Consider the following 23,648-nt stretch of genomic DNA (forward strand, 5'->3'; position numbering starts at 1 on the left):
AAATTCCACGAGAGAAAACGATGAACAAAAGCTGAATATTTCTGGGGAACAATGGACGAAGGATCCTTGGAAGAAAAATAACGGAGACAGCTTCCGTTCTACGATCTATTTCGTTTCTTCCAGTAAATGTTTCTTTGTTACGAACTCGGCTATTCTGACCCCGACACTTTGTATGCTTATTCACCGGATTGACATTATTTTTGGGATCACATTGTCATTTCATTAAAAATGATATGTGGTTTATGTCCTTGGTCTTTGGTGTATTATATTGGAACATTTATGATAATATTTGCTTAATATTTTGGGGTATAATAGAACTGTTAAGGCAGCTTGTTAAAAAATCTGAGTATTTTAAAACAACTAATGAATCCACTGAGTTACTTTTGCATTATTTACATTCGCGACTAAAATACTTTAAATATTTTTATAAATATGCAGGTTAGAAACGGGTTATAGGAGGTGAACCTACTTTTCACAGGTTTCTTTTACAAATTTTAGTCATGACTCACGCGAAAGTTTTGAGCCATTAATTGTTAAGTACTGTTACACAACATTGAGATTAAAATTAAGAGAGTCAGACTCACCCATTGATAGTCGAGCCGCTGAATCACCGATCCGGGAAGCAACGCCGACATGTTCCATATCTGAAACGATACGACATGAATAAATCGTTAAAATTTAGTGTTTTAATTAACGATCGATATTCGAAAGTTCAAATTATCCGAATTGCAATTATATTGTTCGAATTATCCAAACTCTATTTGTATTCTGAAACTATCCAATCTCAACGCAATTTCACATTTGTGAAAGATTGATCGATTAATGTATTTATACCTAAATGCTCACGTTTGATATGATGTGATCGAAAAATACTAACGTAAAACATCAAACTATCCACATAAGGAATAGGGGGAAGAAGAAATTGAGATAAAATGAACGGACGGACGAAGAAGCAAATTTCAGCAACACGTTGATAATCGCAGGGTCAGGCTCGACAGCACGTGCACCTTTTCTATAAGATTCGACTGCGATATACGAATAAGGAACCTCCTTCATTCTATCAAAGATCCCCACTCGGCAACAAAGTATTCGTGACCATGATCAAGAATCCTGCTTTCTGTACGATTACCTGCAGCCAGCAACATTCTTCGAGCACAGGTATGATTTTTTTCTCGTGTACGCTTTATAGTGGAACCTGGGTGAGAAAACACCCGCCGAGAAGCAAAAGTCCTCACCTTTTATGATCTACTATGACTACCGATAGTTAACCATATTTTCACGCACTGATATTGTTAAAATCAAGATGAATAATTGCCAAAATAAATTTCTAACTAATGGATCTTATGATTATTAAACTTTATAACGTTAAGTTATATCAAATGACTTTATAGCTATTATAGATATTATTCATAGTTGCTCTGTTTTACATTGTACTCGTAAATATTTGCATTTGTTTCTATTCTCAAAATGGAGATTCTACGCCTTGGTGGATTAATTTTAGCTGCAGCTTCAGATCTGATGCTCTGTGGCTGTAAAGTCGGACTATGCTTCATCTTGTTTCATGCTGCGTTCCTGTATACCTGACCATTTCCTCATTTTTAAATTCGAGTCTTGCTTTTAGCAGCTGAATTCATAACTACATAGCTATATGATCCCACGACCTATTGCGCCGTCACGATATATAATTTACTCTGCATCATATTTATAAATATGTGACCACTTCCTCATTTTTGAACCGTGAACTTGCTCTTGCTATTATCCCTTTAGCAGTTGGATTCATAATTCCACAGTTATACGATTCCAAGCTTTGCCACGGTACACACAGATGTTTATAAATGTCTGAATATTTTCTTATTACGAACATTGAAATTGCTTCATACTTATTCGCATTGCTCTGTAGACCTATGATCTGTATTTCTGGAACTTTATACCTGTCCTGTAGAATGTACACGACACATGCTGTGCAGTTCATAGAGTTCACACACTATTATTCACACATGCTGAGTACCTTCGTATGACATGTATTTTGTAATTGAAGGAATTTTTCATTGAACTTTTTATGATGCATTAATGGGTACAGTCAAATATCATGGAATGGGAATACTAATGATTAATTATAAAAAGCTGCGACTATATTATATTGCCTATGTTTTACCTTTTGTGTTACTTTAAAATTTAAATGAAAAATCAACAATATAAATTATCGACAGAAATTATTATGCACAATTACAATCGCAAGAAACAAATTGAAAGCAAAGGAAAGAAGTAAAATCGTTTAGCAGGAAGCCTTTATAACGGCGTTAATTAAGAGGCAAGGAATTATGAGTTTTTTACTCACTCCCAACAATCATTACGTACTTCGAGAATATGAGAAGAAAACTACACCCTTTAGGCAGTAATTATCGAATGCAAATGAAAGGTTTATGAGAGAAAAAAAAAGGCAGAACAAATACGTTAAATTAACTCCAGTGGGAACCGTTTACAGTCGTTAACTCTTTGCTCGCTCTAAAAGGAAACAATCAGCACATTACGATATTTCTAAAATTAAAATGTTCCATTGTTAAAAATAAGAAAATTATAGAAAGGCTACCACGTAGTTCATTCAGTCGATAGTGAAGTTAGTTTCAAATTAGTGTAACAAGATAAAAACAATTTCATTTTAAGTAGCTCAATTAGTACGCTTTATTATTACTACCCATGTAAAGATTGAGGAAACGTAGGAATTGAGACGCGAGGATATTGAGACATAATATCATGGAAATATAGCGATTTATGCACATAGAGATCCTTCTATACGATAGTAAAGTAAATGTTTCCTCCAATCGTAAAGTTACGATGTCGTACAAGTTTATCTTATAGTTAAGACATAGGAGAAACACATCTTGTAGACACTTTGCGTGGTAACAAAAACTAAATACCGCGAAGAGTATTCACATGCCTATCTTACTACCTTCCGAGGATTTCAAGGTCATTACTATAGACATCTAAGTCTTTTGTAACAACGAATAAAAGTTCTATTTAATCTTACTTCTAAGCATCAGAGATCTCTCAAAAATCATGTCATTGCATCTGAATCCGTTTGAATGTCAGCTATAATGCGCAAAGAATACAATGCAATCCTTCCATGCGAACTACAGTGTCCTTGAAAACCCAAGAATGATCTTGCCACAAAAATATCCTCCGCAATGTATTCATCCTTCCATATCACTTAATCTACAAATAAGATACAATTTGTACCATAAGATGGTAACAAAAATACTTAGATATACTAGTACAACGTGTCCTCAAATGCGTCCACGAACGTGTATACGAATACCCGGTACATAAATGCGTGAGAGCACACGTATACACATCCCGCAGTCAAAGGGTTAACGATTGCGTGCACGGGTTGCTCAATCACGAGATGTTCGAAAAAAAGAGAAGGAAGAAAAAAAGAGCGAAGACGAGTAGCGGACGTCAGTGGAACGGAAACTTACGAGTGTTGGTTGCGCCGGAAGCTCATTCTCCTGCTCGATCGAATAAATGAATATTAATCATGATGGTTCCGATCCACGAAAAACGAGGAACCTTCGACACGCGTGAAATCGGCGTGGGGAGAAAGAGACGGGTCGAATACTAAAGCATCGATCGATGCAAGCCTCCACTCGATACATCGAGATATCGCTTAGCCCGCGAAGCGTACGATGCGCACGCGTACATCAAACCTTTCATTACTCTGATTCAGCATGGCGACTTTGCCACGTTTTGTCTTTTTTTTCTATCCCTACTCCCCGACCGCGAGTGTTACCAAACTCTGTGTACACCCACCGGCACCCATAGGCACCCATGAATATTTAGCACGCGTGCCGCTGTACATCGCTGACGCATGGACATGTTACCTGGGGATGCACACATTTCACCGAATACGATAGGAGGCATTTTTTAAATATATAGCGCAAGCTGATACGAATATCGAGAAACAGATGCTCGGAAGTTTCATTCAATGAACACAATAACTTCTTCAAATACTTGAAGATGAAGAACATGAAAAACTTTGATAGAATGTGAATATATGAGAAGATATTTGAAAATTTACGAAACCCTTTCATGTATGAAAAGTAAAGTTTCCTTTCATCGATTCTACGAATAAACGAAGAAGATATTAAACAAGAAACGTTGCATCGAAGGATACACGAACATTCTTGTAATTAATAGACCATCAAACATCGTCCCTTGATTGGCCACACGTGGGCGACACACCCTTTCGTTAGCTTCGGTACTTTGATTCGCGAGAAAAAGCAAAGACCGAGCGGATAGAGTAATATCATACAGGAAGTTTTATTTTGAAAATATGTAAATACAATTACTTCTACCTTCCCAATCATCATTTTCAATTTAGTTACAAATGCATACTGTTTCATTCCTATTGCAATTTCCAATGAAGCTGTTTCCAAGGAGAACTGCAAATACGTAAATATTGTAATTATTATTAAATCTTAAAACATCTTCACGTGGCCGATGCCTATTTCATAAACTTTGATTCAATGAAGAAATCTATGCTCAAATAGATGTAGTAAAAAGATAAAAGATTCTTGCATCTAAAAAACATGGTATTCGATTTACACTTATTATCATTAAAAGCTTCAAGCTCGTTCCAATAATTTTCTAAACGAAACTAAATCGGAACAACGCCATAACATATTTCCTATGTTTGTCCGTGATTACGTGAACCGCGATAGCGCGTGTTCATTTAGATGTAAAGCGAACTATGACCCAAGACGGGAGATAATTTTAGATTCGCCTAGAACTGAACCGTAATCAACGTTAATAGTAAATTCTGTTATCTCTGGCTTCAATTATGCGAGCAATTGAAGCAGACCCGCTGTAATTAAAGATCTGATGCGTATCAAGCGATACGAAACGGCCGGAAATTCACGCTGCGAACACGAAAACATCGTCAAAAGCGAGCAAATACTTGGACAAACGTGTCTTCGTTCATTTCGCGTTCATAACCGGCGTAAAACATGCGTTAAACGACTGTCGAGCAGGCTGTCACACGATTTAACGGCTAATATAAAAAACTACCCACGCCTACGACAGGAAACTGGGTGTTAAGGAACAAGTTGAGACGCAGCGATTTACCAAATCATTAACACCTTCCGTGGTGGATTGTTCTTTCTTTACGGTTCAGTTTTGTAAACTGATTAACCTTTACACGGAGAAGCGAGATAATTTTGATTTAACGCGGCCGGTGATATAATTATGGGAAGAAACCTGTCATCTGAGTTCGGTTATGGAGTATAATATTGGAATTTCGTAATTGTAAAATTTCAAAATTCAAACACTTAAAAATTCTCATACTTGCAGATCACCTTTGAATCTTCAGCTTCAAAATTCACAATCATTGGGGAATTCTCAAATTCCCAAATGCCCGATGCCCCTATCGACATCACCTATCTCCATGCAACCCAACTACACACGCTAACGTAGATCATAAATAACACTTTGCAGCGTTCTTCTAATCAATTTGTGTCTAACGAATATCCTATCACGATTCCCTGAAACAGGATAAAGATCTTCGGAAGAAACGACACAGCGTTAAGAAATCGTAGTAAGTTCCAGGCAGAAGAAGACGTACCTCAAGCATCAAAGACATCTCTAAATTAGAAGGTTTTTATCCGCGTTTAAATATGCAGGCTTCGAGCCCAACCCCTTATCTGTCGGTTGGGTTGCATTTACATCTATTTTATATTCGGCGATTCGCGTGTATTCCTGCTTGGCCACGCTTCCTAGCTCTTCACGGAAATTTTCTGCTTGGATACCGTAGCTGCACGGTCGTTTCAGCAACGTTCCTCTTCTCCGTCTCGTTTCTTAAGCCGCCGTTGCGTTTCCACAGCCAACGAACCTACCTTCCCTGGCAGTAAAGCGGCTCGTGCACTTTTGTGGGTTGCATAAAGCGAAACGGCTCGGTAAAAGAATTGCCGATATGTGTGTTACTATGTTCTCTTACGTTTGCCCGGTTAAATACGCCGGCACGCTGACTGGCCCGCATATAAAAAGTTACCGGTAACCCTCTTCTCTTCGAGAAGCGACCTTTCATCCTTCGAGTATCCGACGAGAAACGATCAAACGGAAGTAAATTTGCGAGGGTATCGCTTTGGCCAGAGAACTTCTCGAGTCTTGAATTTCCGCCTTCTCGGTTCTCTATCGTCAGAACCGTGCACGTATACCGGGAGACGTGCTCCTCAGAATTGACGTACACAGAAAGAAAATAATCGCTTTTGTTTTCCATACTTCTCGATGGTGTGGAGATTTGAATATTTTTGAAATTCAGCTTCGTTACTGTCGTTATTGGTCCCGGCAGCCTTATGGCCATTTTTGAACATCAGCTAGATATCTTCAAAAACCTATCCCTGATCTTTCATGTTGGTTTTGAATTGAATGGTGGTTTTCATTTTTCAAAAATATCTTAACATTGCATTGAATGATAGTTTCATGAACATCAGCTAGATATCTTCAAAAACCTATCCCTGATCTTTGATGCTGGTTTTGAAGTAAATGATGGTTTTAATTTTTCAAAAATATCTTAACACTGCATTGAATGAAACTATCATTCGATGCAATGTTCAAGAACCTGACACAACTAGAAATTACCACAGTAATAGATAATAAATAATTCAGTTAAATATAAGTGAACAGATCAAATCTTTATAAGTGACATAGTTGAAGGGCACAGGAAGTCTCCAAGTTTCGAACGAGCAATCTAAATTCTTAATATACGAGGGCCAGTTGACCTGAAACTTGAGCCTGCGATTTTAATAAGGTGAAAACAGGGTCCTTTAACGTTGCAGAAAGCTCGGGTTAAGTTTATCCGTGTTGCCGCGTCAACGTTCAAACGACCTGAACTTCGACTTATTAAAAATATTCTCGTATCCTCGTTGCGTTCATCCCCGCCTCGCTTCTAACCTCGTTTCTCTACGGTTACTAGAAAAAATCCCTGCCGCTGCGAGATTATGTAACGTTCATAAACTCCTGCAAAAACCGTGTAACCACATACATCTTCGTGATGTCGCGTGTATTAAGGGTTTCGAAGATGTATGTACACATATGCCGTTCACAGCAGTTTTTATATCAAGTATATTTGTAGCAGAAGATTAAAAACTTGGTACATTATATATTATAATTTTTAATAACATATATGTTCTGATTTTTAATGGCAAAATAATGGAAAAGATCAGATAATAGTATAGGTAGTAAATAATCACATGTACACGTCCTCAGTACATCGTTTATAACCTACCTTAATCTAACCGTGCAAAGTTCTGACTAGTCGAAATCACAAATTACTACAAAAACAAGAAAAAAATTCTTGATTCTAAAGAAGCACCGAAGCTATCGTTGGACACTATAATTACATAAAAATTTGTACGAAAGAATATGAAATGATGGCCAGTATAGATGCAGCTGCTATATCCTCGTGCTCGTTTTACGAGCGATGCAACGTTTTTTTCGTGAAAGTCGAAGGAAGATGAGTTTACAGTGTTTACAGGTTGGGCCACGAGCCCCAAGATCCTCGTAGCTTCGACCGAGAAACGGTCCATAGGAAAAATGCGGATCATCCGTACGAGCCAATTGCCTCTGGTATCCCCCCCACCAGTAGCTGATGTTCACCTGCAACGAACGCCATATTCCAGGTAGGGAGCATATCAATGGTCGAGTGCAAGTTAACCGACAGGAAGCGTGGAAAATCGGAGCGGCCATCGTTCCCCTGCAACAGGCGCCGCCATCTTTCTTTTTTGAACTGTTGCTTCCACTTTCTCCAGTTTTTTTTGCTCATCGCCATTGTGCTCACTCGTCTTTCTTCTTCGTTCTGAACTATCTTTACCATATATCGGGTGTTCAAATTTCGTACAAGGTAATATTACACGAACTTGTTAATTAACTTTGATATCGTGTAGGAAATGCTACTACTATTGTTGAGATATGTGCAATTATTATTTGTAAAAAATTGATACGTTTGAATTAGCAGATAAAGGCACACATTAAGTATTAGATTGCGGATGTTTACACACTCATGACATATAAAAGCCGGCAAAATCTTTCATACATTACGTAACTTATTTGCATTCCGCAGACCTCGATATATCATAAACATATAAACATCCCCTATCTATATCTTAATATTCGTGTTTGTATTGATAAATGGACGTATTACATCTCAACAGGAGATCCAATAACAGCTATAACTAATAAGATACGACATTAGTAACTAGTAGCAAATAAAATTAATAAAATGATCTTATGTGTTTGTAACGATAAAACTATTGCCATTGACAAATATCAAGATTGTTATTCAGTTACAAAGAACGTTATCTATATTTCTGTTCGAAGGATCGTACATGTTCATGGTCTGGTAAAAAATAATCTCGCGTGCGAATTATATGCAGTCCATTACATCTACAAACATACACGATTCACGGATGTTACGATGTTATCTTGCAACGCAGGTAAAAAGGTTGCATCGAAATTTCATTAAAACCACCGCCTCGACGTTTAGATAAACAGGATACATCCTTTAGGTTGTATTCGCTTCAGTTATACGAGTAATCTACTAATCAGAATTACTTTCCGACCACGCCTTAAATTGCAACATTTCGTCAACGCCATGATTTCTCCCTGCTTTTGATTTTAATTCAGAATTTTGAGAAGGTTAATTTTTTCGTGAAAAAGTTTTTATTACTATACTAAATTCATTAAATTAATTTTTTCTCAAGAAAACTCTGCAACAATCAATTGTCCATTAATTTAAAAACCATCACTATACCAATTCTATAAATATTTGAATTCTCCCTAGCCCTCGAACTCGAACCCCTCCACATTTAACAAAAATTAGATAAAATTGTTCATAAGACCCGTATCTTTTTAATTCGAATAAATCAAGCGTAAACGGCGCTGCTCGCTCAATTTACGAGGAGGACGTTGGAAAGAAGAGAAAAAGATATAAAGTGGCTGCTTTGCGTAAAGTGCGAAGTTTCCTTTCCTTGGGGATTTATAAATTGTTTGCAGAGACGCGCAATTACGTTACGGGAACACAGGAAGTTTCATAATTCGCCGTTGCTCGAGCGTCGCGTATATTTTCCCCGTTGTTTTTCGCTCGTCGTCAAAGTAACTACCGTGGCCGGTCGTTCCACACACTCCACACGACTTTCCTGCATTCCATACATTTTCAGCGGCGAATTTTCCGCACGCGAAAACGAGCGTGTTATTCGTGCCAAGCATACACACCTACCCGTAGCTTTGCATCGGCAAACTGCAACTCGCCGCGCATGCTTACAGATCCTTCCCGGTGTTTCGCCAAAACGATTCTACAGGGTGTCATCGGATAGTTACTGACAACTAATAATTTATCTTTGTATTAAATTTAAGATGATTTCTTACGAAGTTATTATTCAACGCCAAGTATCAAGACCAAGTATGTACATCAACACCAAATATCAAGACCAAGTGTCAAGACCAAGTATCAAAACCAAGTATCGAAACCAAATATCAAAACCAACTATCAAGACCAAGTGTCAAGACCAAGTATCAAAACCAAGTATCGAAACCAAATATCAAAACCAACTATCAAGACCAAATGTCAAGACCAAGTATCAAAACCAAGTATCGAAACCAAATATCAAAACCAACTATCAAGACCAAGTGTCAAGACCAAGTATCGAAACCAAGTGTCAAGACCAAGTATCGAAACCAAGTGTCAAAACCAACTATCAACACCAAATATCAAAACCAAGTGTCAAGACCAAATATCAAGACCAAGTGTCAAGACCAAGTATCAAAACCAAGTATCGAAACCAAGTGTCAAAACCAACTATCAACACCAAATATCAAGACCAAGTGTCAAGACCAAGTATCAACACCAAGTATCAAGACCAACTATCAACACCAAGTATCAAGTCCAAGTATGAACACCAAGTATCAAGATCAACTATCAAGCCCAAGTATCAATACCAAATATCAAAACCAACTATCAACACCAAGTATCAAGACCAAGTATAAACACCAAGTATCAAGATCAACTATCAAGCCCAAGTATCAATACCAAATATCAAAACCAACTATCAACACCAAGTATCAAGACCAAGTATGAACACCAAGTATCAAGATCAACTATCAAGCCCAAGTATCAACACCAAGTATCAGCACCAAGTACAAAGATATCTTCAAAGCTACAAATAAAGTGTGCAAGAGTATGGATGGAAGTAGAAAAACACATAGGACACCGTGTACAAAAGGAACACGAAACTGCGTTTCACGGTAGCAGCAGGTCTGTAACAACTGCATGAAAGTAAATTGGTGTAATCAACCGGGCGGGCAGGGAAAGGGAGAGAACGGCCAGCCTCACGCAATATTGCGCATGCAAAATTTATAAATTTGAAATTCTGCAGGGCGATTCTAGCCACGCGTGTAGCTACCGACACGGCGACACGAACATATCAAAAGCCTCGATAACAGCCGGAGATATCGATCCTCGCCACTGCCCGCCGTGTTTTCAACCTTCAAACTTTCCCAAAATTTCTGCTCCCAGATTCTGCCATTATTTTTCAGATTTAACACGAAAAATTCGGACGTTTACCACTTATATTTATATTATGAAATACTACGTAAACAAATTTTGACAAAAGCTGCTTAATAATTTTTGTATTTTAAAATAATTGTAATGAAGATCACAAAAATGAAAGACAAATTGCTCTACACTTACTCTAAATTTTCTTATTTGGGACAAGGAACACAAAGAATGTTGAGAAATTTCTCGACTCAATAACACATCGCTATTTTATCTAACCAATAATGTTTGTCTAATAAGGTAACGACAGATATAAGTGACGCTAATGAGTAAAATGTCGATTCAACGCTGAAGAAGAATATTTCGTCCTCCTCGTTACGGACTACAGATGTAACTATCGGTTATCGATACCTTATGTATACTGCTACGATATCGTTAAGATAGCGTTAAGGGTAATAAAGAGTCGCAGAAGTTGATCGACGTAGATTGCGACACTAATAAACTTATCGGTACATATTCGACTATTGCAAATTATATATTATAAGTGCAAATATAATACGCCTATAATACGTGTCTCTTCGATCGATTCATACATTATACATGCAATTTTGCAATCAGTATATGGCTCACACTAGGCATTTTCTTATCAGAATTTGCCTACATACTGTCGTTTATGCCTTTCAGTGTATCTTCATTAAGTTATCGTCGCGCGTTATTCTACGAGAACTAGGAAATTCGAAACATGAAAATTGCTGTGTGAACCGAGCACTGTTACATCTATATTCGGTGAAATTTTACTTGAGCCCAAGTTCGAATAAATTACAATTACCTCGCATTGTATTCCTTAAAAATACAGTCGCCGACTCAATTAAAATCCCGAAATTTTTTCTTCAGCCGAAGCACTCGAAATACGGCTTACCATATCTAAATATATTTAAATAATTAACAAAAGTCGAAAGAATGCACGTCACCCTTCATAAATATCGAAATTTGAGGCGATCTTGATAATGTCGTAAAGAATAATACCTCGGAAGGGTCTAATTAGAGACTTCTTACCCGAATAAGCGCGCGTGTTTTGCATACGTTGCCGATATAAATAAATTCAGTCGCAGCGTTTATTAAAATCTCTACCCGAAAAATCTCCGACGGTATTTTTCATTTCTCTGGCCAGTTATTATTTCTTTATTTTAATTAATTAATTCGCGAACCTGTTCGGTTTGCTTGAAATACAACGCGGACGAGGACTGTTAACGGGAACGTATAAACGTAGCTACACGTCGCGAAGAAATACTTTTATTCGCGGATCGAAGAGGAGCGGTAACCGACCGCTTCAAACGAAAATCCCCGCGGGATAAATTAACCCAGGCCGACGACGGATAATTTAATTACACGGAATCGCTGCATTTCATTTCCGTTTCTGTGAGAAAGCCTGCACAGAGCTACACTACTCCTCGAGAACCCGACCTTAATTCTTGCGCGGTTGGCGGTCGTTACCGTTCCATGATTAACTTGGATCCTGGAAATTTCACTTGTCGAGATTAATCCGCCAGCTTGGAGAATTTCATGAATAATATATGGCCGTTACCAACCCTTCGCGCTCGCAATTTTTACCTCGCTCTAAGAACAAATTATGAATTTCGATGCGGAGCAACCAAAGATCCGGACTTTATGCAGACTTGTACCTTCAAACGGCGACAACTTCGTTATTTTATTCGGGTCTGATCATTAATTTTATATTACTAGATTTCAGAATGTATACGCTTATTGCGTCCACCAGAAAATATTCGTAGAGGCATGCTACCATTTGCTATACATTCTGAAAATTAGTCCAAACTAATACTAATACAATTCTTCGATAAGATGGTATTATCTAAATTTAGAAAAAGTTCAAATCTTATTTTTCGTTTCAATGTTCCAGAACAGAGTCGACTTGCTGAGTCACAAAAGAAGCTCGAGTCCCTGGAATATCAGAGATCGACACACAGATTGGTATTTCGGTGGCCAGAAAAAGAAACGTATTACGGGGGGATCAAAAGGAATATATAAAATGGGATGAACGAGTCCAGCCTCGCCATAGGTTGATAGCTCGAGCCACGAATAGCTTTGGACACCGGCTTTCCGTAAAGACCACGGTTATCCTTGCCAGGATATTTTACGTAGGATCAAATATTATATCCCAGAACCTGGATTGATGAAGAAATAAACAAACCCGATTTTAAAAACAAGGATATTCGCAAAAATTATCCTGCGTCTCTGTATAGTAATATGCAAGTGAACATCTTACATTACATAAATTTTTGACAAGAATAATTATTTGCAACAGGAGAAATATGGAAAACAGTGCTTGTATTCCCAAAACTAAAACGCCGGGCTCAAGAGGACATAAACAAAAATTCGCTATACTTTCTGATCGAGACGGAAAGGGTTAACGTTCTGCTTTCCACGTGAAAGGTAACCTAACATCAGCCACCCAGGATGCCGGTACTCGACCGTCCAAAAACAGACGGTAGCTTTATCAATCGGTGAATTGGTGCTGTAAAATTCAACGCTGTCGCCTTTTTTTCCAGTGAACCCTTTCTATAATCATAAATTCTGAATCGTTGCTTTCAGAGGCGGACATCGAAGGGACGAACGCGGAAGGAAGGATTTATGAGGAGCAAAAACACTTCTTTCTTCGGCGAAACCAAAAAAAATCGCCTCCTACGGCGAATCGAAGCCGATGACCGTTGATGCGGTAGCCTACCGGAAACCAGAGAAAATGAACGGTGAAGAAAAACACGACGCAACCCTTTCGCTCGGACGAGAGGTTACCTGCCTCCGAGAATCGTGGACGATCGATAAAAATGCGAGAACAACCCTTTCTTCGAAAGAAAAAAGAACGAGGTATACCTGTCAGGTATTTCGAATGTACTTGGCTACTTGATCCCGTTAGGTCGACAACCCTCGAACTCTTGCTCTTTTCTTTCCTCTCCTTCCGTTTAGAAATGCTACCTCGGAAAAATTGCTCGCTGAAAGTCTGCAGAAACTAGTTTGCCCAACTTTGCACCGGTAGCTGCTCGCTCGCGTTTCGAGCGCAATTCGCGCGATAAAACTTCTCAACTTTTTAAATCTATTTCTTTGTAGCCGGCACGGAGAAACTGGCGAACGATGTTGGTTTTACGGGGAATCGCGAGAAGTGCCCGAGAGGACGATCAAATAAATTCCCTTTACTTTTTTAATTATAAAATCTTGCGTTTTGGGACCTCGCTAACAATTCGCAGCGGCGTTTAGAGTTCAAATCGATTTACTGAAGGCATCAGTTGCTTTTAATCTTTTAACCTTGGTGTGGAGAACAACAATGTCCATCACGCGATGTGATACAAGACTTGACAATGTTTCAGCAGATATGTAAACTTTTGCTGCATTGTCTGTTTGATCGATATGTGACAAGTTGATATTTTATTGATACAGTGATTAGTAGCGTAGCAGGTTATAATGCCATTTTTATATGGGTTTATGTGTGCAGATCAATGGTAACTTATCAACATATAGCAAAGGCGATCATAGACTGATATAATATCAAAAACCTGATCGACTTTAGTACGTCGAGACTGTGTATTTTTCAAGTTAAACTGCTGGCGTATTGTATTTTGTCACTTTACATCGTCAATGCATTACATTATCCACGTGATGTATTTCAACCAATTTGACGTGTAGTATTATCATGTAGTATCATGACGTGCAGTCGATGTATTTCGACGTGTACCATTCACTGCATTGTATCATCCGTAGCTTCTACATCACCGCGCTATATAAGTCAGCGTTTTATATTGACGATCGAATAAATTCGACTTTACAGGCACTATCCACAATAATGGCGTTGTGCCATCATTGTAGAACGTGAAAATTCATGAAAACCACTGTAGAGTTAAAAAAGAAAACTCCTCGATAAACTTCAATAATACTGTGGCAAACTGGGAGAAAGATTATTACAATTTTATTTAAAGGATTCAAAACAATTCCATGGGTTAACTTAAAAAAAATATTCGTTATCGTATTATCCACTTCACCGGAAAAATTATTTATCCTCGAAAGGTTGAGTAGATAAAAAAATAATTGCAGACAATTTAATATTTATAATCCGATGAAATATTCAGCATTCTATGAAAGTGTTAGCCTTCTGCCGTATCATTCATTAAAATTTAATGACTTGTAATGAGCAATTTTGTTTATCATCGGTACTAATGGTCATTCGTAGAAGTATGGGATTAATTATCTACTTTCAAGAACCCGTACGAATGATACTAATTTAACTTCGCTGAATGTAAAGATTAATAAAATGATCTGGATTTGACTTTCGAAATATGTAAAGTTTCAACGAATTATCTCGATTCGAGAAAAATACGTTTCACGTTTTAAACATTTTCTTGCACGTTCTGATAAAAGTGCATTAGCATTCGGAATACAATTGTCGGTACAGTTATTTCATAAGAAGAATATTTCTTGTAATACTATCTTGCTTGCACAACTTTAGTAGTTCAACTAAAACAATCAAGCTAAAATTTATTCATGCGATAGTGGTTTCATAATACCAGATTTTTAATTGATTTATCGTCGCTGAGGACAATGTAGTATCAATTAAGCTTGTTTCGCGTTCAAGGACAGGACTGCCATTGATCACCACTTTACAATCTTGATAACTGACCTTCAGAGAAGATCGAAATCTTAATAATCGTGCCAGTTCAGATGACTACTTGGACACATATTCTCTGTATCTACTTGTTCCATATGATTTTGATCTAAAACATCCATCTACTTTTACAAAAAGCGCTACTACAAAGTTCAAAGATAAATTAATCAGTTTAAAGTAAGGTTAATTTTTATAGTTACTCCAAACTTTCAACATAAACCTAAGATTACTTTAATAATAAACCGAAGAGCATTTCTGAAAAATAATTTTCGTCGAAATTCTCGTAACTTTTTCCTTTTTCCAGATGACACGGGAAGACGACGAATCTCCAGACAAATTTACGAGAAAGCAAAGCGTATAGGTCACGTTCGTCGGAAAAAGCTTTCGGATCTAGTACTTTTGTGGAGATTGGAATGCACGATGGCCGTTTCCTTTGGCCCTTCTTGTCCCCGCCCTTTCGTGGACTACGGAAGAAAATGGTCAGCCTCTTTGCTCTCTGTCATTTTTGTTCTCGGATATGGAATTGGCCCGTCATCCTCTGGGATGACACGAAGCAATGTCCGCTGCAGATCGTGCTAACGCGAACGAACAAGGAGAAACGATTTCGTTTCGGTGAAAAGAAGAAGACGGAACAAACCAGATGTACTTTCGTCCTTGTTACGTATAATCGTACTTACGAGGAACACTGTCCGAGTGTCTGACATCAATTCTCTTATTTTTCTCGTGAAATGAACATCAATTACACAGTGTAACAAGTGGACGTTTTTATTACGAAAAGCATCGTAATACTTAGAGGACAATTAATATCTTCGTTGTTCAAATACTTTTGGTGACATAAACAAAAGGTGTACTGAGGTGTTAATTATGTGGACTTTTATATTTATTCTATGATGTATATTACTGAAGATGTCTTCATTCATAATGAAGTGAATATACTTTTCATGTAAGTGTATCTTACAATTAGACAGTATCGTTCAGAGGACAATCGATAGTAAAATAAGTACTTATATGCACTATACGTTGACCGTGTGAGCACATGTTAGGATCAATGAAATCGGTAAGATACGATCTATAAACAATTACCACGTCCTTCCACGTCGATTTCCATAGAAATACACTGCGTGATCGGTGTAGGATAATAAAAATCCGAAACGAACATCTATGAACGTATCGTAGTTGAGAAATGTCCACATATACCATCGTTATGGAAAAATGTTTGAGCAATCGAGGGGAAAGAATAAAAACGTGGTAGTCGAAGAGCATAGGTCGCAAATGCATTCAGAAGTTTCTTCATCCGCGTTCGCTTTCTCGACGGCCATACCATCGGCTCGGAACGCGATGCGCCTAAATACGACCATACGAGCGGCATAAACTTCTCTCGTAATTGTCAGCCTCGCAGGAAATCCGTGGCATCGGAATCCCGTGTCGAATTAGTCAACTCGTCGGCGTTCGAGTTGCGTTTCCGTTACGTCGACCGTAAACGTGGCCATTTTTCCGCGACGATCAAGCGGATTCGCCGCGCCGGTAGCCGCGTAAAACACCCATGTCCCTCTTACCACGACGATTACGACGATGTCTACGCGTGTATAGCTATTTATACGACCTACGATTTCTTGGCCTGGACTGACACGGCCAACGTTTCCATTCACCGATTACGGTCACCATACGACGCGTACACGCGGATCTACCATAAAAGTGCTCCGAACGTTTCAAACTTTTTTTCAGAAGGTTATTTACGGCCGAATAACGACAGGAGATTCCGAGCTATGTAATTCTACGAGTTATTAACTTCCGCGAATATGTTAAGAATCGAATATTATATCCTGTAGTGGAATAGTTTTTATTTTTATAGCTGAAAGTACTTCCACTGGAATTCGATCGACTGAACCGTAAAAAAGCTTTGGTAGAGGTGAAATGAAGTGATGTGATATAATTAAGTTTACGATTGTTTGAGAAAATAGAAGAATAAACTAGAGTTGACTCAGGAAATTGATAATGAACTCTGTGAACTATAAAATGTGTTTCAAGAAATGAAAAGGAAATTGTTCTTTGCTTTCCTGGCTTCAAAGTATGATTCAAATTTCGTTTGCCGACGGAACCGCAGTGGACCTTCTTTGCAAATACATGAAAATTATTTGCAAATATTTCGAAGGAAAAATTAAGAGCAAATTATATAAAATTATTTTAAAACAATACATTTGACCTTTTGGATAATATGAATTACTGCAATAACCTCTAAAGTCGCATTTTAATTCTTAATTATTCACGATAAAACGTTGCATCTTTCAATTTCAGTTTAATGAAATTTAATATTTGACACAAAAAGTAACTTGCTGTTACTGCGACTCAAAAAGACTTTAATATTACTAGGCAATTGATTCGTAATTTTAATAGATATTGAGAGCGCAGAGTAGCATGTATTATAGTAGTATTACTATCTACATAATTATACGGTATCGAAAACGATTGCGTCGTATTTTCATAATTATATAATCATGTAATTATATAGTTTCAGGATCATTAAGCAGTAATATCTATGTACTTAATAATAGTGTTACACCACAGGGGACAAATTACCTTTCAAGTACAGAACTCGGATAATAGTGCACTTATTTGTGCCCTTCTTCAATCGCCTTACCAAATATCAGTTGCAAACGGCAATTTTACTATTTTACTTTATTGCATGTGGGGCAATTTGCTTTAATCAAGTATCTTATTTTATCGAAAACAAATCTAAATTAGAATATTAACAGATAAGTTCGTTTCGTATCCCGTCCAGACAATTTCAAACATACATAATGTCATTAATGTTTACTTGTAAATTACAAAGAGATAATTAGTTAATTCAAATATGAACTCGCAAGAAATAAAATATAACATATTCACGACGTAAAATTTTTAATAACGTGTTAAAATAAAAAATATTGCTTTCTCTCTAAACAAGAACCTAGATTTCTGTTTAATAGCACATGTCATAACAATATTCTTATATTTTTCTAACACCATCTTACAAAAACAATAAATTAATGTAACAAAAAAATAAATTTCACGAAACTTCACTTCGCATTCGATCAGAAATAAAACACCTTTCAGAGTCATGAACCGCGTCAGAATCCGAGCCAGAATTTTCGTCTGTTTCAGCTACAAGGGAACCGATTCGCACAAGTTTTCAGATTCTTTGTACATCAAACAAACGCGGGAAAAAAAATATGAGTTTAGGCCATTCTCGACGTATCCGCATCACGAGTTTGACGAGCAAGCTTGTTTACGGGCCAATTTCCTCTGGATACAGGTTGCGCGAAATATGTACCATTTTTTCCCTGCTGGGCGTAAAGCTTGAAACTTGTGCTTTAACCTTCCACTTCCGGTACGTTTTCCTCGACACTGCTATTTTTTTCCTCTCCTATACCTCGAACAGTATTAACGAGCTACGAGGAATAAAAATCCTTGTCGTCCGACGCGTTCGCGAAAGCGACGACACGCAACCTGGTATCTTTTCAAATTCTGGCTCTTCTTTCTTTCTGTCTACTTTTATTATGGGTGAATTCAATTTAATTTATTAGGTCGCTAACTAAGACGCTAGTTTATACAAATAAATTCACAAGGAAAATGTAAAATATTTACATTTGCAGATATCTCAAATATTCCTATAACTTAATATCCCATTAGGTAACAGTATTCCTAGATCCCGATACTCTTAGATACCAATATCCATAGATCTCCATATCCCTAGGTACAAACATATTTGGATCCCAATATACCAATCCCTATATCCCTATATTTTCGTGTTTTTATTCTCCTGCAACACTCCTACACCTCGAATACCTTTATATCCCCATATCTGTATCTACCAGCAACACTATATCCATATCGCATCGGAATTCCTCAGCAACGCCAAAATATAAGCAAATCCGATTCGGACCCTTCTAAACCTCCTCTAAAATGCGCACGGCAAAAATGTCGAGGTATACAAAATAAAAAGCATATTTATTCGAAGCATAAACGCGTATTACTGCCCGAATATATTTTTTTTTATTTTTTTTTACGTACGAGCTTATATATTCTTGGCAGTTATGTCGCTTCTTCGGCATCATCCTCTGGACATATCTAGTGTGTAGACGAGCAGCTGCTCTGAATAGAAACATAGAAGTACGCGTGTATTCCCGTAGACCACGTAGAAGTCGTCTTTCTATATATCGACGTCAGCAGGGGATCTTTGCTGCCATTTTATCCAAACGTGATCCCGGACAAACACGAAAATTCGTACGTGGTTGCAGCTTATACGAGCGGCTTGTTCGATATTTGCTCGAAGAAACCGGGAGACCGGCCGAGCCAAGATACTGGTAACGTGGGTGGATTCAGGTAGAGAAATATGACGAGTAAGTACCAGTACCTGAGTACTGCCCACGCTGATAACGCCACGTTCCTCACCGCCCAGCAAACTACAAGTCCTAAAACGAATAAAGTCGCCGGACACTTGCTCGATCGATCCGTTTCTCTCTTTTCCTTTTTTCATTCCTCTTTTTGTCACGCTGATCGTTCTCCGCTTTAATTTGCAACTCCCATGTCGCTACATTTTGCTCGAGAATATTTTTCAGGACGACATATTGGTACAATTTTCAGTTAATAATATTTTTCCGATATCTCACATTTTCTATCGTAACTGAAGAAACACGTTAACATTTTTTTGTGATAGATTAATATCTTGGGCTGAGAAGATTATTATAGCAGACCGATGCCTGTAGGCTACTGACTAAATGTTCCACTCACGTTAGTAATTATGTAAATGTAATTGCATGTATATCATGTTGCAAAAATTGTATGTCTCACCGCAACCGAAGATATCAACAACGTATAACAAACAGATAAATAATCCTATATTTTCAAGAGAAGTTATTATGTCATTCAGTGACTATGTAAGTACAAGCGCATGTATTATGCTGCAAGAATAAATTCTACTGTGTGTTTTTGAAAACAAAATAAATGTCAGATATTGCGTGACTAGCACAAGATTTATGAATTTGTTCATCTGTATGAATTTCATAGAGGAAGTACTTTCTTGGTTTTTAAAATGGACTAATGTGCATGGCAGTAATAAACAATTAGTATTTTACTCTTTGATGTCGCATTCAGTGAAAGAAAAGTGGAGATAACATTTGACAAGCAACATAATTTATTGACGACTTTAACTTTGCATTTGGGAGGTCATATTTCAACAACATATATTTGAAGTTACAATAATTCCTTCATACATTACCTCAACATATTATTTATACAATATCCTACACTTAAGCACAGAATATGACACCTGATGGAATAAAAGTCCAGCGTAATTTTTGTAACCATACACACAAAAACACCATAACACGAAAAAATGTATGGAAGTAACCTACACCATTCTCAATCCATCTGATAAAAATCTGCGTGAAAACCTTCCTGTGGTCCAACTTGTCCGAAATATCTCGACGGTGTCTCGTCACCACTAATAAGGATACATTGTACAGATTTAATTATGGTTGATCAAAGAGTTATAAAGGAAGGCCCCGAACAAAATGGACGTTCGGTGACCAAAGGGACGCAGCAACGACATCTTTCTCAGGTTTCTGGAAACGTGCCGCCACCATGCTCGTAAGTTACGAATTCTTCGGCGAACGCGTACCACGTAAACCTAAACACCATGCATTCTATTTCAGTGCTTTTATCTCTTTCCGTTTGCTACTAATGCGACATTAAGATTCCGTTTGGGTTTCGCCGCATAATTAACGTAGAGATCGCGTACAGGTGTTTTATACGACCTCCTATAGAATACCTTATTGTGAATTCTTTGTACTTATCTGGTTTGCAAATAGGGAAGTTTATTGCAATTCTGACATTCAATGGCAATAATTATGTACCGAGTATGATGTAGTGGTTACGAAGATAATATTTCACCGTGGAAGACATCACTGTGCAAGGTTTTTGAATTCTGATGTTGTTTCAGTTTACTAAAATCATAAACTACGAAATTCCCAAAACCTTGAACTCTCGAATTCCGAAATTTTCAAACTCCTATATTTGGATTTCTCACATTTGCGAATTCTTGAATTTTAACAAATCCACAATACTTAATGATTGAATTTCGAAATTTCCAAATTCCTCAATCATTAAATTCACGTCTTAAATGCAAACGGAAAGTTTGAAACTTTTAACATAGGAACGCAAGTATTATGAAAATACACTCGGTAATCCTGCGTCAGCAGTTTCGTTTTTTATAAAAAGTGTTCAGCGATTCTAAATTTACTCTGGAAGATCCGATTTAAATTTCGAGGAGACAGGGTCTCGCCACTTTCGACCGATCAAATTATACATGCGCGTTACCTTCTGTACGAGTTTACGAGCAATTTAATTCCCGAACAGACGAAAATACGAGAGAACAATGCGATATCGGAATAATTGTCGGCTTTGCATGCGTACGAATCGAAAAATCCTCGACGGCCGCGTCGAGACACCTCGCAAAGCCGCAAATTACAGGGTTCAATGCATCGCGCCTCCTTTTCATACGTATTTATGGCGTTCTTTCGGGGACCAACGTTCAATGGAGATCGTGTGGGAAACCAAGAAAGTCACAATAAACTCGCATAATGCTGAATACCTGCTCGTAAATTTACCTTAAACACCGGCAACTTATATCGGAACGTTCACGCGTTGCACGCGTGTGAATATGTATATTTCTTTCTTCCTTCTTTAAATATTCCCAAATATAGACTGCGCAAAGATCACCGCTGTTCAAACTACGATCAGCTGCGTTCCTTTTCATTATGTAATAATTATTCATATTTCGTAGCAAGTTTGCTATTTTTACTGTGATATAAAATATTACTACTGGAGTATTATCAAGGACACTTGTATATTTCATTTTGGATTTATATCGATATTCACATTGAGACTGGTATTAATATTTGTCTTGGTAGTAGTATTGGTATTATTAGTATTGTCATTGTCACTGCTAAAGCTATTGTTACTAATGTTACTATAAAACATATTGTACATAAAGATAAACATTTCTTACTTGAACAAATAAATCTAATTTCTAAAACAATATAAAAAACGTTTACTTCAAATACGCTGTACCATCTCATCCACATAATCTGATTACGTTCAACAATGAAAAAGCACCGTCATCAAAAAGCGATAAAATAAAAACTGAAACGTAAGAATGATCTGAAAAAAACTGTATTTTTCATTGAATGAAGTAATAAAAAGATGACGTATTTTGCCCCGCCATTCAGGACTGCGCAGGTCGCATAATCAGAAGTACATAAGACAAAATCGTTTAAGCATGTTAATTAATACATTGCCGGTTGCACTTGATCGTCAGGTTAATAAAAATTATTTTCAATGCATAATCCTTAATTAACGAAGTTGTACGTAACCTTCCACCTCGATCAGTACGTCAATATTTATCTTTTTCCATGAAAATTTATGGACGTGATTTGCGTCGACGGGGAGCAGATAGTTCTTAATCGAAATTCAAGTATGTTCGTCGATCTTGTTCCTTTCCATACGAATTTACGTAAAAATCGATCGAGGTGGATATGAGCGTGCTTTCTTGAAACAGAATACACGAAAATACAGAATATCGGGAAGTCGATATATTACGAGAATCTTGACAGATCCATTAACCCATTCTTTGCTACGAACATTTAGATTAAAATACTCGAAAGAGCGACGATCAACGATTAGAAAACCTGTTAGAAATTTTAGAATCGGTTAAAGATAATTCGACATTTGTATACAAAATCAACATGAATTTTTTTACTTTTCTAGATTAATTAGAAGAGAATATGAAAATTTATAATGTTGTATATGCTTCATAAAACACGTGATCCATCATTAATTTTTAATTAAAAATGTGAAAAACATAATGTTCAAAAACCAGAAAAAATTCAAGTTTGTATATTTCCTCGTGTCTAAATGTTTCAGTTGGAAGTTGCACCATTTCTGTCCATAGCGCCAAAAGTCAAAATTCTTCACCGCAGTGGGTCAACAGTTAGGTGTTGAAGCTAAAGATAACGCATCACGCGTTATTATTTGTCGAAATAAAAGCATGCGAGCTCGGTTACATACATCCCCGCAATGGGCCAAAGAAATAAACGGCTGACCTGGCTATAAATGTGTTCGCACCTAACAATTAGCGGGTACACATCAGGGAGCACATAATAAAGCAATGATCGTGGTTTACGAGCCACTATATACCCCCACTAGAGGACCCGTCCGACCACGGAATCTTCAGACTCACCCGGCTGTTCTAGAACCATCCTCTAAACGACGAGCACAGTCTGTCCGTCCACTTATCACGGAAGAAACACTTTGTCCCTCTGCTATAAAAGTAACGCCTTGTAAATTGTCCAAGAGGGTGGCCCAGTCCGACACAGGCACGTTCCACCTCTTTATTTC

At 37.5% G+C, this 23,648-nt stretch overlaps 1 protein-coding gene and 1 long non-coding RNA gene across 8 annotated transcripts in view; one reads left to right on the forward strand and one right to left on the reverse strand.

The window, feature by feature from the left end:
- The window catches only part of LOC143264634 (uncharacterized), a 38,540-nt gene extending 21,339 nt beyond the window's left edge, over positions 1-17,201 (forward strand). Inside the window, exons 2-5 of one of the 4 annotated variants that reach the window (XR_013038468.1) lie at positions 12,462-12,699; positions 12,867-13,073; positions 13,154-13,426; positions 15,517-17,201. This is a non-coding gene — a long non-coding RNA (uncharacterized LOC143264634). Of the gene's footprint in view, positions 1-12,461; positions 13,074-13,153; positions 13,440-15,516 lie in introns of all 4 variants that reach the window. The other 3 variants (XR_013038476.1, XR_013038467.1, XR_013038466.1) reach the window with 3 other exon arrangements.
- The window catches only part of LOC143264619 (uncharacterized), a 392,045-nt gene that overhangs the window by 315,202 nt on the left and 53,195 nt on the right, over positions 1-23,648 (reverse strand). For 3 of the 4 annotated variants that reach the window (XR_013038433.1, XM_076532749.1, XM_076532756.1), the window contains exon 2: positions 585-644. The exons of the other annotated variant lie outside the window; for it this stretch is intronic. Coding sequence is in view for 2 of the 3 variants with exons in the window: in XM_076532749.1 (XP_076388864.1) it covers positions 585-644 (60 nt within the window). In the remaining variant the exon portion in view is untranslated. The remainder of the gene's footprint in view (positions 1-584; positions 645-23,648) is intronic. 4 annotated transcript variants of the gene reach the window in all.

Source organism: Megachile rotundata, chromosome 1, assembly GCF_050947335.1.
Source record: "Megachile rotundata isolate GNS110a chromosome 1, iyMegRotu1, whole genome shotgun sequence".
NCBI classification, from domain to species: domain Eukaryota; kingdom Metazoa; phylum Arthropoda; class Insecta; order Hymenoptera; family Megachilidae; genus Megachile; species Megachile rotundata.